Source organism: Hypomesus transpacificus, chromosome 5 (assembly GCF_021917145.1).
Source record: "Hypomesus transpacificus isolate Combined female chromosome 5, fHypTra1, whole genome shotgun sequence".
NCBI lineage: Eukaryota > Metazoa > Chordata > Actinopteri > Osmeriformes > Osmeridae > Hypomesus > Hypomesus transpacificus.
In genome coordinates, this window is record NC_061064.1 from 76,292 (window position 1) to 88,748 (window position 12,457).

Sequence of the window (12,457 nt, forward strand, 5' to 3'; positions counted from 1 at the left end):
GGGATCAACCTTGTTTAGCAATCGCTATCATAATATGACCGCGACCATAATGTCACTGTAGGTTTCTAAGGTTACTATCTCCATGATGACGTCCCATAGCTAAAACAACTAAACTCATGATGACTTACAAAGAACTTATGCTCTTTGTGCTTCTATACTCTTTGTGACTTATCAATGAACATCCCGTACTTGTCACTGCAGCGTGTCCCAGCGTGTTTCTGCTGATGCTTGCCACACAAAAAAAAAGTGGTTATCAACTGGCTGCAAACCCTGTGTGCTTTATTGGCTTACCTTAATTTGTTCGTTTGGACATCAGTAAAATCAGTAAAACAAAACATACTTTATGCCTAATTTAGAAGGAAAGCCTATACTAGTCTTCTGGTCAACTTTTCAAACTGACTTCGAAAAAAGTATTGGCCAAGACTCTAGTATAAAAAAAAAGAAGAAAGAAAAACTGGTAATCTTAAGAGTCACATTCAGGAACATTGTCATTCATTATTTTCCCATGTTCAACAACACAATAAATCCGTGGAGAGGTGGGGCATGTTTTGTCTTGGCCACGCGCTGAGGGATTAGCTATTTAAAGACACGGGGTAGGCAGTGGAAAATTCCTGTTGCCAGTCGGACTCAACAGGAAGACAGGGCGTAGTTAGAGCATCATCTGTCAAGGAGCGAAGATTTGCGATAGCATCGTGTCACAATCTGACATAAACGGTTTCTGCAAGACATTGATCGGGCTTCACACGTTGACTTATTTACCTACTCGACCATTTGACCATAGTTTTGCCATTTTTGGGATCTCAGACTCTTACAGGTGAGTTGTATTCAACACATTATCAGATAGGTGGTTGAAGGGATTTTGTTTTGTATTTATGTAGGATTATTATGTGAAGTAATAAATACGATACTATACATAGGCCTAGTGTATTTGTACTTTTATGTGAAATGTCACAGGGGTCTATTGAGGAAGGCTTAGTTTTTCAAGGTGTTGGGTTTGTGAATGAGTCCAGGGTCCAACACGTCTGTGCTTTCATCAATACATTTGCTAAATGAATACATTGCATCCAGCCTGGATGGCAGGCAAACTGTTGATTAAAGCATAAAGCGTAAAACATCACATGTTTTCAGAATGTTTTCTGCCAAACCTTTATTAACGCTGAACCAACAACAATGACTCTTTGCATAAATATTTCCCACCCGCTTTATTGATAAACAAACAAAGATAGCAGGAATTTAAAATTCACAAATAATTTTCCATGTTTCAATGTTATTTTTACTTAAACCCTTGCCCTTTGCATTTTGCTCTTTCAATCCCGAGTTAATGTTGCTGTAGTTAGGATTTCTAGCAACACCAGATTATCCCTACACTCTTTATATAAGAGACTTTACTCAAAAGGTACACCCTATATAATCACAAGGTCAGTGTATGTAGCTATACAGCTGGGCAGGCACTCTGGGTTCAACCTGGAAGACATTGGAGGTGTAACTATTGTGTTTAACCAGACACGGCATTCTATGAATACTGTATCCTGCCAATACACCTGATCAGTTCCAGGCGATAATCCCACTCTGTGACGTTAGAGTGCGTCAGTGTTCAGTTGGTAGTACCCTACTTTGTGGCCCTTTGCCAGCAAGACCAATTAAAAGGTCCTGAATTAGAGAGTTGTGAGGTAAGGTCATTAGGATGGATGTTGTGACTGGCCTGCAGTGCTTTAAATGACGTTGTTTTGGGGCTCAACCTTTAACCCCGTTGAGGAAAAACCCCAAACCAAAGCTCTGCAGGACCCAAACATTCATGAAATAAACTGACTTTTGATCTCGCAGCCTGACTCCACAGGCTTTGTGACTCGGTATAATCCACACGTAGTTATCTAATCAGCACATTAAAGTGAAGAGGGAGCCATGCAGGGCCATGCGGTTTAAGTGGGTGACAGATGACGGTGATGCGAGTGTTAGGACCGATGTCCTAGGAACAAGGCCAGACAGGGACAGATTTGGGTCAGAATCGAATACGTAACATTCCAAAGCCTTATTTGAGGAAGCGTCTAAACTAGAACGAATGACGTCTCTATAAAAATTTAACATTTAGAATGTATCCTCTGTGTAATATAAACGCATATTTCAGTTGTTTTCTTGACAATGCCCACGTCTGGTCACTACCAGACATCCACGAGATATTGTGACTTTAGGAACAGACAGAATTATCAAAAGGTTTCTGCGTATTTCAAATAAGTAAACTCCTTTGAGAACAGCACATTATCTAAACATTAGATTCAGCTTGATTACGTAAAACTTGTTGATTCTTTTTTTCAGACTGGCGCCTATATCTACAGGTCCCATGGGCGTGAAGGTCCTCCAGTGTTTTCCGTGGTACAGGCGTTGTAAAGGCCGTGGCAAGGGGAGACACTGCCCTCCTAAGGCGGGTAAGCCTATCAAAAGATGTCTTCCATACAGCCTATCAAAAGATGTCTTCCATACAGCCTATCAAATAATATGTTTGAATCCATACGAGAAGGATTACTACTGTAGAATGACTACTGTTAAAATGATGCATGTTTTTGGCTGTACTTTCTAAATGCACAACCTGTATGTCATTTTTTGGGACAACAAAAAAAGTGTGTACCAAATGAATAACATGTCGAATGTGAACGATTTGTAGTGAAAGAGATGGTCTCATTCCCTGGTGTGTGTTCTGGTGGTCTCACCCTGTGTCCTCTGGTCCCCGCAGTGCCGTCCAGCGAGGGGGAACCTCACTTCTCTCCTGCCATGTCCTGGTCCGCCGACGCAGCAGGAGGAGGAGGAGGAGGGGGAGGGTGTTATTTCTCCCACAAGGCCAGGGTTGCCTACAGACACCAGCTGGAGGGCAACGTTATAGACTCGACATACTAACGCCCCCAGCTTCACCACCCAGGCCCCCACGAAACCTCCCACCACCCTCTTTCACCTAGCCAGCGGAACGGGAGGTCAGCACTGAGTCAACCAGGGATGTAGTGGGTGGTGCTCGTGGACCACACACTGAGAGAGGATGGAGAATGAAGCCTGGTTAGATGCCCCTGTCCTAATGGATGAACTGTGTGTGCGTGTGCATGTGTGTGTGTGTGTGTGTGTGTGTGTGTGAGGAGCATCACAGACAGATGACAGAAAAACACTTCTGTTTTCTCTGATGTGGTATAATACTAGTAGTAGTAAGACTGAAGCTTTGTTTACGCCATGAAGTGCATTGTAAATGCTTCTCTGTTATTCTTGACTTAATTTATTCATATTGTTTGCGGGTGTGTCTGCCTCTGCTCCTTAGTGTGTGTGTGTGCCTCTGCTCCTTAGTGTGTGTGTGTGTGTGTGTGTGTGTGTGTGTGTGTGTGTGTGTGTGTGTGTGTGTGTGTGTGTGTGTGTGTGTGTGTGGGTGTGTGTGTGTGGGTGTGTGTGTGTATAAGAGTAGTGTATCTAACACCAGTTTTGTAGTCGTCTGTAATATGTTGTCCAGAGGATACATGGTGGCCAGTGCACAGTGCAGTGTCTAAAAACAATGTTTCTAATATACATATTGTCCTGCCCAATCATCTGTAATATTTGCACAACAACTTATTTCTATTAATATTGCATACAAGGATGAAAATGACAATAAGTGCATCAGTTGGATATTTACTATTTCAATGAAATAATAATTAAGTGAAAAACCTTACATGACTAATTTTGTCATATGAATGCAAAAAAAGAAAAACACTGTAGCAAATATATTGAAAATGTTGGAGACAGTAAATGCTGTTGATCACAAATTAAAAGTACATACCCAAACAATGTTATCTGTTATTCAGTCACGTGGATGTCGGTAACCAATCAGGCTTTTATGAGACTGTCAACATTGGAGAAAGGTTAACCGTGTGTGACTTCATGCATGAAGCTATAAAATCTCATTTGACTATGTCAACCTGCAACACCTGCCCCAGAATTATTTAAGTTATTAATGTTCAAGATGAATTGGAGGAGTTATAGGCAACAGCCATAGTAACAAAGTATGTCTTTACTGTCATTACTTTAATGTTATTTTCCTGCTTGATAATGCATAGTATGTGTAATGTGAACAACACCTGTTTACTTGTATTTTTCTTTTTCGACATGGTGTTCTTGACTCTTGAGCCCATAGCGTTAAGCCTCAAGTCATCCAAAACTCGCGAGATTACGTTATGAGAGTCTACCATTGCATGACGAAGCAAAAACATTTCAGAAACAGTAATATATGTGACCACACGATGGCGCTGTTGGATGCAGAAATCTGTCCCCCACTGCCTCAAGCAGGAAAGCACTCACAGTCTTACTGACTAAGTCGAATAAGTGATACAAAATATATTTCGGTGTCTTATAGTTTATTTCATTTAACATAAATTACAAACACAAGGCCTGACATTTGCATGAGTATAAAACATACAAAAATAATACCATATATGGTGCCGATATTGTGATTAAAACTGCCATGTGATTCTTGTAAGGTAACATCCTTTTTGGGGGGGAAACGTGGCCTTGGTTGTCATGGCAATTATAAGCCAGTATTCTTTCTTTCGGACTGGCGAACAGTGTGTTTGAGCGTCGGGTTAGCATGGTTGGTTATTGATGTTGTTCAGTAGTTTGTGATGTTGATCTTTGTACGGAGCGGTGAAGGCTCCAGGGTTTAAGGTGCCGCGACCATCCTCGTCCACCTGACCCATGATAATGTAGTTCAGACCTGAGGAGGAAGCAGATTCATGCACGTTTTTTAAGTGTGTATGGTATGTGCTCGTGTGTGAACTTTTTTTTGTGTGTGCGTTAGTATGTGTTTGCATATTTGTCTTTTTGTGTGTGTGTCTCTGGGTCTTGTGTGTGTGTCTTGTGTAACAGGGTAATTTCAGTACCTCTACGCAGTAGAGGACACTGCTTGCACGTTGACGCCAGTTTGACCGACATGGCTTCTCCTGCCTGGGTGATGGTCAGTCTGCCTGCCTTGTAGGTTCTGATGATGGACACACTGACGCTGAAACCGCCCTGAGGGCTTGGAGTGATGGCCATCACCTTCCCTGTGATCACTGGCAGAGAGAGAGAGAGAAATTGTTTTAGTTTTTTTTAACATTATGAGAGAGAGAGGGGAGAAGGGTTAAGCTTGAACTGTGAATACATTTACTCTTATCCAGAGCGACTTACAGTAAGTACAGGGACATCCCCCCCCCCCACCTCTGAGGCAAGTAGGGTGAAGTGCCTTGCTCAAAGACACAATGTAATTTGGCACGGCTGGCGATCAAACCGGTAACCTTCTGATGAATAGCCCGATTCCCTAACCTCTCAGCCATTTTGACCCCCATTCAATACAGCTGTCTGGAGTTGAACTCACCAAATTCACTGGAGCAGAAGCTGATCTTGATGGTTCCATCTCTCTTGCAGGCCTTGGCACACATCGGGTTCAGGGGGCCTGGGGGAACCGAGGAAAGATGTCACACACACAAACACGTCACAAACACACACACACACACGGATGTGACCGCATCCGTTCCTCATCCCCTCTCACCTGTCCTCCTGACGTTTGGCCTCTTCACCACGACCCTCCCCCCTCTGGGGGTGTCTGGCCTTATGGGCCTGACTGCTTCAGGCTTGGGCTTCTCAGGCTGGGGTTTGGGGGCCACGTACGGGGTGGTGGTGGTGGTGGGCGGTAGGGTGGTGGTGGTGAGGGCCGGGCGTTGGGGTTTCTCAGCGGGTTTGAAGGGAGCGGAGTCCACGCGGGGCCCCGTGCCGCGGTCTATCGTGGGGACGTGGGCGCCGCGGGCGACGCTACTGTAGGTCGCCATGAAGCCGTCTGACGTCACGCTAAGGTCCGAGGCGAACTGCACCAGGAGCACGTTGCCGTTGGTGACGATGGTTCTGCGGGGCGGAGACAGAGATCAGGGTGGAGTCACGGGTGGGGGGATTTGGAGGGCGAGCAATAGGGTCGATACCTATGTCAGCAAAACCACTGAGATATCCCCACCCATGACTGGCAACAGAGCAGAGGGTAGTGCTAGCATATCGACAGATAAAAACAGTTGTCCCCATGAATGTTCAAACCAACGTCATCATGTAAGATACATGCCCCCACACGTGCCGTTTGTTGACGTGGAAGGGTTAACAGTTGGCTAACGGATGTCAGACATGAGAAGGGTTCACGAGGGGTCAGGGGCGGGGTCAGGGGCGGGGTCAGGGCGGAGCCTATACGTACGCAGGAGGGACGTCTCCGCAGAACTTCCCTATACGACGAGAATCGTCCTTCTCCCCGCCGTTGAAGAACGCCACGTAGTCGAAACGACAGTAAGAGTCGGCTTCCAAGTCAAACTTTCCAAACTTCACCTCAATGACCTAGCACGCACACACATATATGTATACACACAGAGACATACACATTATTATCACCTAACCCACCAAAAATGAATGAATGAACCATGAATTACAATGAAAACGAGACATGAGGATATACAATCAAACCAACAAGATTACACATCAGGCAGACTCAACACCCGGATGTCAGATGTGGGTACACTCCACGACAGTGTCAGTGTTGCTAACGCTAGGAGCAGAGGATGATGAGAAATGACAAACCCTGTCGGGTTCCACCGTGATGAGCCAGGAGCAGCTGATGCCTGCTGGGTAGTTCTTGTCAGGCCAGTTGGGGGTTTTGATCTCGCCCTGGGACTTGGTCATTTTACCTCCACAGTACTGGTCCTCTGAAACCAAACATTTAGTCATTTAGCAGACATTTAGTCATTTAGCAGACGCTCTTATCCAGAGCGACTTACAGTAATTACAGGGACATTCCCCCCGAGGCAAGTAGGGTGAAGTGCCTTGCCCAAGGACACGATGTAATTTGGCACAGTGGGGAATCGATCCGGCAACCTTCTGATTACTAGCCCGACTCCCTCACCGCTCAGCCATCTGACTCCCAAACACCTGAGTACAGTCAGGAGATTCCCTCACACTCACACACGTAAACAGGTAACACACGCGTGCACACACACGTACATGGGTGGGCACAAGCACACACATGAAGATACACTCATTCACACACAAACACACACACAGACATAAATACTCCCACTCACAAACGCGATACCCGGGTTTCTACATGCTTCAAACACCTGTCATCTTAACGCAGACATTTAACGGACGCTTTTTTTTACCGTCCACATGGGGTCGGACCCCGTTAAAGTAGGTGAGGAAGCCCCTCCCCCCAGTGCCTTCGTCAGAGCCCATCTCCAGCATCATGGTGTTGGTGGTGGAGATCAGGGAGCCTGGGCGGAAGGTCCCGCAGAAACGCCCCAGCTTCTGCACCATGTTGGAATGCCCGTTGTAGACGTCCAGGTAGTCATAGCGACAGAGCGGGTCGGCTTCCAGGTCGAAAATGCGGAAGGAGAGCATGACCACGTTGCCTTCTGGGACCTGGAGTTCAGGGGGGAGAGAAGGAGAGCATGACCACGTTGCCTTCTGGGACCTGGAGTTCAGGGGGGAGAGAAGGAGAGCATGACCACGTTGCCTTCTGGGACCTGGAGTTCAGGGGGGAGAGAAGGAGAGCATGACCATGTTGCCTTCTGGGACCTGGAGTTCAGGGGGGAGAGAAGGAGAGCATGATCATGTTGCCTTCTGGGACCTGGAGTTCAGGGGGGAGAGAAGGAGAGCATGATCATGTTGCCATCTGGGACCTGGAGTTCAGGGGGGAGAGAAGGAGAGCATGAAGACTGGGAGAGAGAGGAAGAGCATGTTTTTTTGGGGGGGGGAGGCTAATGGGTAGGAGGATGGCGGTTTGGGGGGGAGTAAGGGGGGAGGATAAGGGAGAGGATGAGGGGGTATGGAGGCACTGAGGGGGGATGATAGGAGGGTGGGAGGTATTGAGGGTGGGTTGGGGGGTACTGAAGTGAGAGGATAGAAGGAGCACAGGGTGGGGTGGAGGGTACTGAAGGCAGGTCAGTAACTCACCGTGATGCGCCAGATGCATTTGCTGTTGGGTTTGTAGTGGCTGGGGAAGGCCTCACTGCCCAGGAAGCCAGAGTCAGCCACCAGGTCTCCTCCACAGTGGAACACGGGCCTGGGACGAGCCAGGGGAGCAGGGTCACCATGGAGACACACAGAGGACACGTCAACAACCGTTTACAGGAAGAACTACGCGCTCTTTCAGCAGGCGAGACAGGCGTACAGGTGTGTATACCACACAGGCTCACACACACATCCATCCAGCTCACTTCCTTAAGAGGTGGAATCTTCACAAGTGCCTGCTGTTCTACCTTCTCTGGGCTGGTGTCAGTTTCAGGGAAATGAGGAGAGGGTGAGGGGGGTCGTAGACAGGATGGAGACAGAACAGTTAGGAGAGGTTATTTTCCTTGACTCGAGCTTCCTAAAACTTTTCCCTTTTCCAATACCTTCCCCCCTCCTAACCATCTCGCCCCCCCCCCCCCCCCCCCCCCACACACACACACACACACACACCCCCCGCTGATCTGTCTGTGAGAGACAAATGTAAACAAAATGAGGGTCTGGAAAAATCACATCCAAGACAGACATCAGAGTTCAATAAACTGCTTGTAAACCCTCGTGAACTCCTACAAAGCAAAACAAAAGAGTCAATTATCATCGTGGAGGGGAGGGGGGGGGGGGGTTGGCAGTTGGATCCAGTATGTTTTCCAGGACTCAAGCCAAATCCATTGAGGCTAGCTCAGACATACGCAAATATTTCTCAGATTAGTTGAAACACTTCCCAGAATCACACAAAATAGGAGGTCCGGAAGACCCCAGCAGAGACAGAGGCCAGGCTACCAGATAGCCAATCAGCACAGCAGAGACAGAAACCAGCCTATGAGAACCAAGAACCCCAGCAGAGACAGAGATGAGAGCCAATAAGCCTTGCACTAAGCCCTGATCAACCCAGTCAGACACACAGGGTCCATCTGGGGGGGAGCTCCACCACAGTGGGCAACCCAGGAAAGAACAAGAAAGAATTTCCAAACACAAATACAGGAAACACCTTCCAAACACAGAGTGCACTTTGCTCCACAGTAAACTATTGACAAGATATCATGTACATTTGAATAAAAATGCAAGGGATACACAATCCTGACAAAAGTAGCGAATGAAGATGCATCTTTCTGGATGTTTTCCTACGCACACGCTCCGCAGCCATCCAATCAGAGACATCCACACGGTCGCCACACCTCTCAGCACAGACGCGATTCATAAGAAACACAGCAAGCCCAGATCCATGACAGCAAGCCCAGAGCCTCGGGCATCTTACCTGGTGTAGTTGGTTCCTGCTTGGCCCTGGGCCTGGGCCTGAGGCCAGCCCAGAGACAGAGACAGGAGCAGGGAGAGAGCACAGACAGCGACCACACTCCTCATCATGACACACGCAGCGACAGATACACGAGAGAGAGATGAGAGTACGGAGAAGAGGTGAAGGATAAGGGGGAGGGAGCATCTGGAGGGGCGGAGAGAAGGAGAGAGAGAGAGAGAGAGAGAGAGAGAGAGAGAGAGAGAGAGAGAGAGAGAGAGAGAGAGAGAGAGAGAGAGAGGAACCAAGGAATCTGAGAGAAAAGGGGAAGGGAGCGAAGGAAAAGTCTAAAAAGAGAGAGGGATGCTGAAAGTGCCGAAAGAGTTTGAGAATCGAGCTGGCTGAGATGACGTGAGGCGAGGGGGAGGGGAGGGTTTAATTGCTACCAGATGCTGTCAACGTGAACACAGGCCCCAGTACAGCAGAGGGGAACCACAGGAAAGAGGAGCCAGGAGAGACGTGGGGGAACACACACTGCCTGAGGAACACACACTGCCTGAGGAACACACACTGCCTGGGGAACACACACTGCCTGAGAAACACACACTGCCTGGGGAACACACACTGCCTGAGGAACACACACTGCCTGGGGAACACACACTGCCTGAGGAACACACACTGCCTGGGGAACACACACTGCCTGGGGAACACACACTGCCTGAGGAACACACACTGCCTGGGGAACACACACTGCCTGGGGAACACACACTGCCTGGGGAACACACACTGCCTGAGGAACACACACTGCCTGGGGAACACACACTGCCTGGGGAACACACACTGCCTGGGGAACATACACTGCCTGGGGAACACACACTGCCTGGGGAACATACACTGCCTGGGGAACACACACTGCCTGAGGAACACACACTGCCTGAGGAACACACACTGCCTGAGGAACACACACTGCCTGGGGAACACACACTGCCTGAGGAACACACACTGCCTGAGGAACACACACTGCCTGGGGAACACACACTGCCTGGGGAACACACACTGCCTCGGGAACATACACTACCTGGGGAACACACACTGCCTGGGGAACACACACTGCCTGAGGAACACACACTGCCTGAGGAACACACACTGCCTGAGGAACACACACTGCCTGAGGAACACACACTGCCTGGGGAACACACACTGCCTGGGGAACACACACTGCCTGGGGAACACACACTGCCTGAGGAACACACACTGCCTGGGGAACATACACTGCCTGGGGAACATACACTGCCTGAGGAACACACACTGCCTGGGGAACACACACTGCCTGGGGAACATACACTGCCTGGGGAACATACACTGCCTGGGGAACACACAGTGGTGTCAAGTCTCAGGCAGAACCCAGATAGCATCAGGGACAAACACTATCAGTCTGTATAAATCAGGCATTTAAAGCGGGGGAAGGGATGGGAGACAAGGAGTGGGTTGGAGGGATGGGGGTTGGGGGGGGCTGGAGGGAGCTGGAGGGGGTGGGAAGCGACAGGGGGGCTGGAGGGTTCTAGGACACCTGGGGGGGGGGGGGGGGGGGGGCAGGGCGGGAGAGGTTCCCTCCCTCCATAGTGCTCTGCTGCAGGGGATCCCTTTGGCCCACATTACGGGGGCCTGCAGAAGCTGCTTTATAAAGCCCAATAAACCACCAGATTCATGGGGGACGTCGCAGCAGAGGTAGGATCAAAGGCAGGAGACAGGGGGGCTCAGAAACCCCCTCCACCCCCCCAGTCTGGCTTCACCGGGCCACTGTCTCCACTTACAGGTGGGAAATCACAAACAAGGTTCTAAAACCAACTGGAGGATTTATCTGAACTGCTTGAAGGTATATATTCAGTATAGGGGCACCCCTTTGAAGCAGAGAACAGCAAACGTGTTGCTGCTATGGTTTTACAATGTGAGACTGTGCTTGTGAACGTGTCTGTAGTTCCTGTATGATTGTTGTGTAGTGTGTCTGGTGCTTGTTACTGGCTGACAGAGAGGCTGGAGGACTGATAAAAGGCCCAGAAAGAGCAGGAATGTGGTTTGTGTGTGGGTGTGTGTGTGTGTGTGTGTGTGTGTGTGTGTGTGTGTGTGTGTGGTGGGAGTTCAAATGACCCCACTGTAACACCTGGCTGGACTCCAGAGTTGCAGACCTCTGCAACGACTCCAGAACAATCCATCACAATGGACCAGGAACAGCAGCAGGGGAGCCTGGGATTGGAGGGAGGAGGAGTGGGGGAGGGAGGGAGAGGAGGGAGGGTAAGGGAGGAGAGGAGAGAGGAGGAGTGGGGGGGGGAGGGATAGGAGGGAGGGTAAGGGAGGAGAGGAGAGAGGAGGAGTGGGGGGGGGGGGAGAGGAGGGAGGGTAAGGGAGGAGAGGAGAGAGGAGGAGTGGGGGGGGAGGGAGAGGAGGGAGGGTAAGGGAGGGGAGGAGAGAGGAGGAGTGGGGGGGGAGGGATAGGAGGGAGGGTAAGGGAGGAGAGAGGAGAGAGGAGGAGTGGGGGGGGAGGGATAGGAGGGAGGGTAAGGGAGGAGAGGAGAGAGGAGGAGTGGGGGAGGGAGAGGAGGGAGGGTAAGGGAGGAGAGGAGAGAGGAGGAGTGGGGGGGGGAGAGGAGGGAGGGTAAGGGAGGAGAGGAGAGAGGAGGAGTGGGGGGGAAGGGAGAGGAGGGAGGGTAAGGGAGGAGAGGAGAGAGGAGGAGTGGGGGGGGGAGGGATAGGAGGGAGGGTTAGGGAGGAGAGGAGAGAGGAGGAGTGGGGGAGGGAGAGGAGGGAGGGTAAGGGAGGAGAGGAGAGAGGAGGAGTGGGGGGGGGAGAGGAGGGAGGGTAAGGGAGGAGAGGAGAGAGGAGGAGTGGGGGGGAAGGGAGAGGAGGGAGGGTAAGGGCGGGTAGGAGAGAGGAGGATTGCTCTGAGCAACACAGAGCTGGTAATTAGACAACGCCACAAGACAGAGAATTCTGTTGGAGGAGTGTGGTGGGGGGGGGGGGGGGGGGGGGGGCGTAGTCAACTGTATAAACAGTGATTATTCACAGCTTAGTATCAGTCTGGGCCCACTCTCGTTCTCATTTCTGAAAACGTGTGTATTCCATCAGGCTCAGAGAAGAGACAAGGGAGGAGAGCTGAGAGGCAGAAGAGGAGTGATGAAGAGGACTCACTGGGCAGAGCACATAGCATACGGC

General features: G+C 49.8%; 1 protein-coding gene and 1 long non-coding RNA gene across 2 annotated transcripts; one reads left to right on the plus strand and one right to left on the minus strand.

Moving 5' to 3' along the window:
• Positions 1 to 219: 219 nt before the first annotated feature.
• Positions 220 to 3,718, plus strand: LOC124468109. The gene is made up of 3 exons (XR_006956140.1): positions 220 to 814; positions 2,314 to 2,423; positions 2,729 to 3,718. It is a non-coding gene; the product is annotated as an uncharacterized LOC124468109 (long non-coding RNA).
• A 626-nt stretch (positions 3,719 to 4,344) lies between these two features.
• On the minus strand, positions 4,345 to 9,467 carry pcolcea (procollagen C-endopeptidase enhancer a). Its single transcript, XM_047020687.1, has 9 exons — positions 9,272 to 9,467; positions 7,963 to 8,071; positions 7,170 to 7,428; positions 6,592 to 6,716; positions 6,215 to 6,351; positions 5,531 to 5,880; positions 5,357 to 5,434; positions 4,884 to 5,054; positions 4,345 to 4,717 (listed from the first exon to the last, which is right to left on the minus strand). The coding sequence occupies exons 1-9, from the start codon at positions 9,376 to 9,378 to the stop codon at positions 4,587 to 4,589; spliced, it is 1,467 nt and encodes a 488-aa protein (XP_046876643.1). The 5' UTR covers positions 9,379 to 9,467; the 3' UTR covers positions 4,345 to 4,586.
• Between the last annotated feature and the right edge of the window lie 2,990 nt (positions 9,468 to 12,457).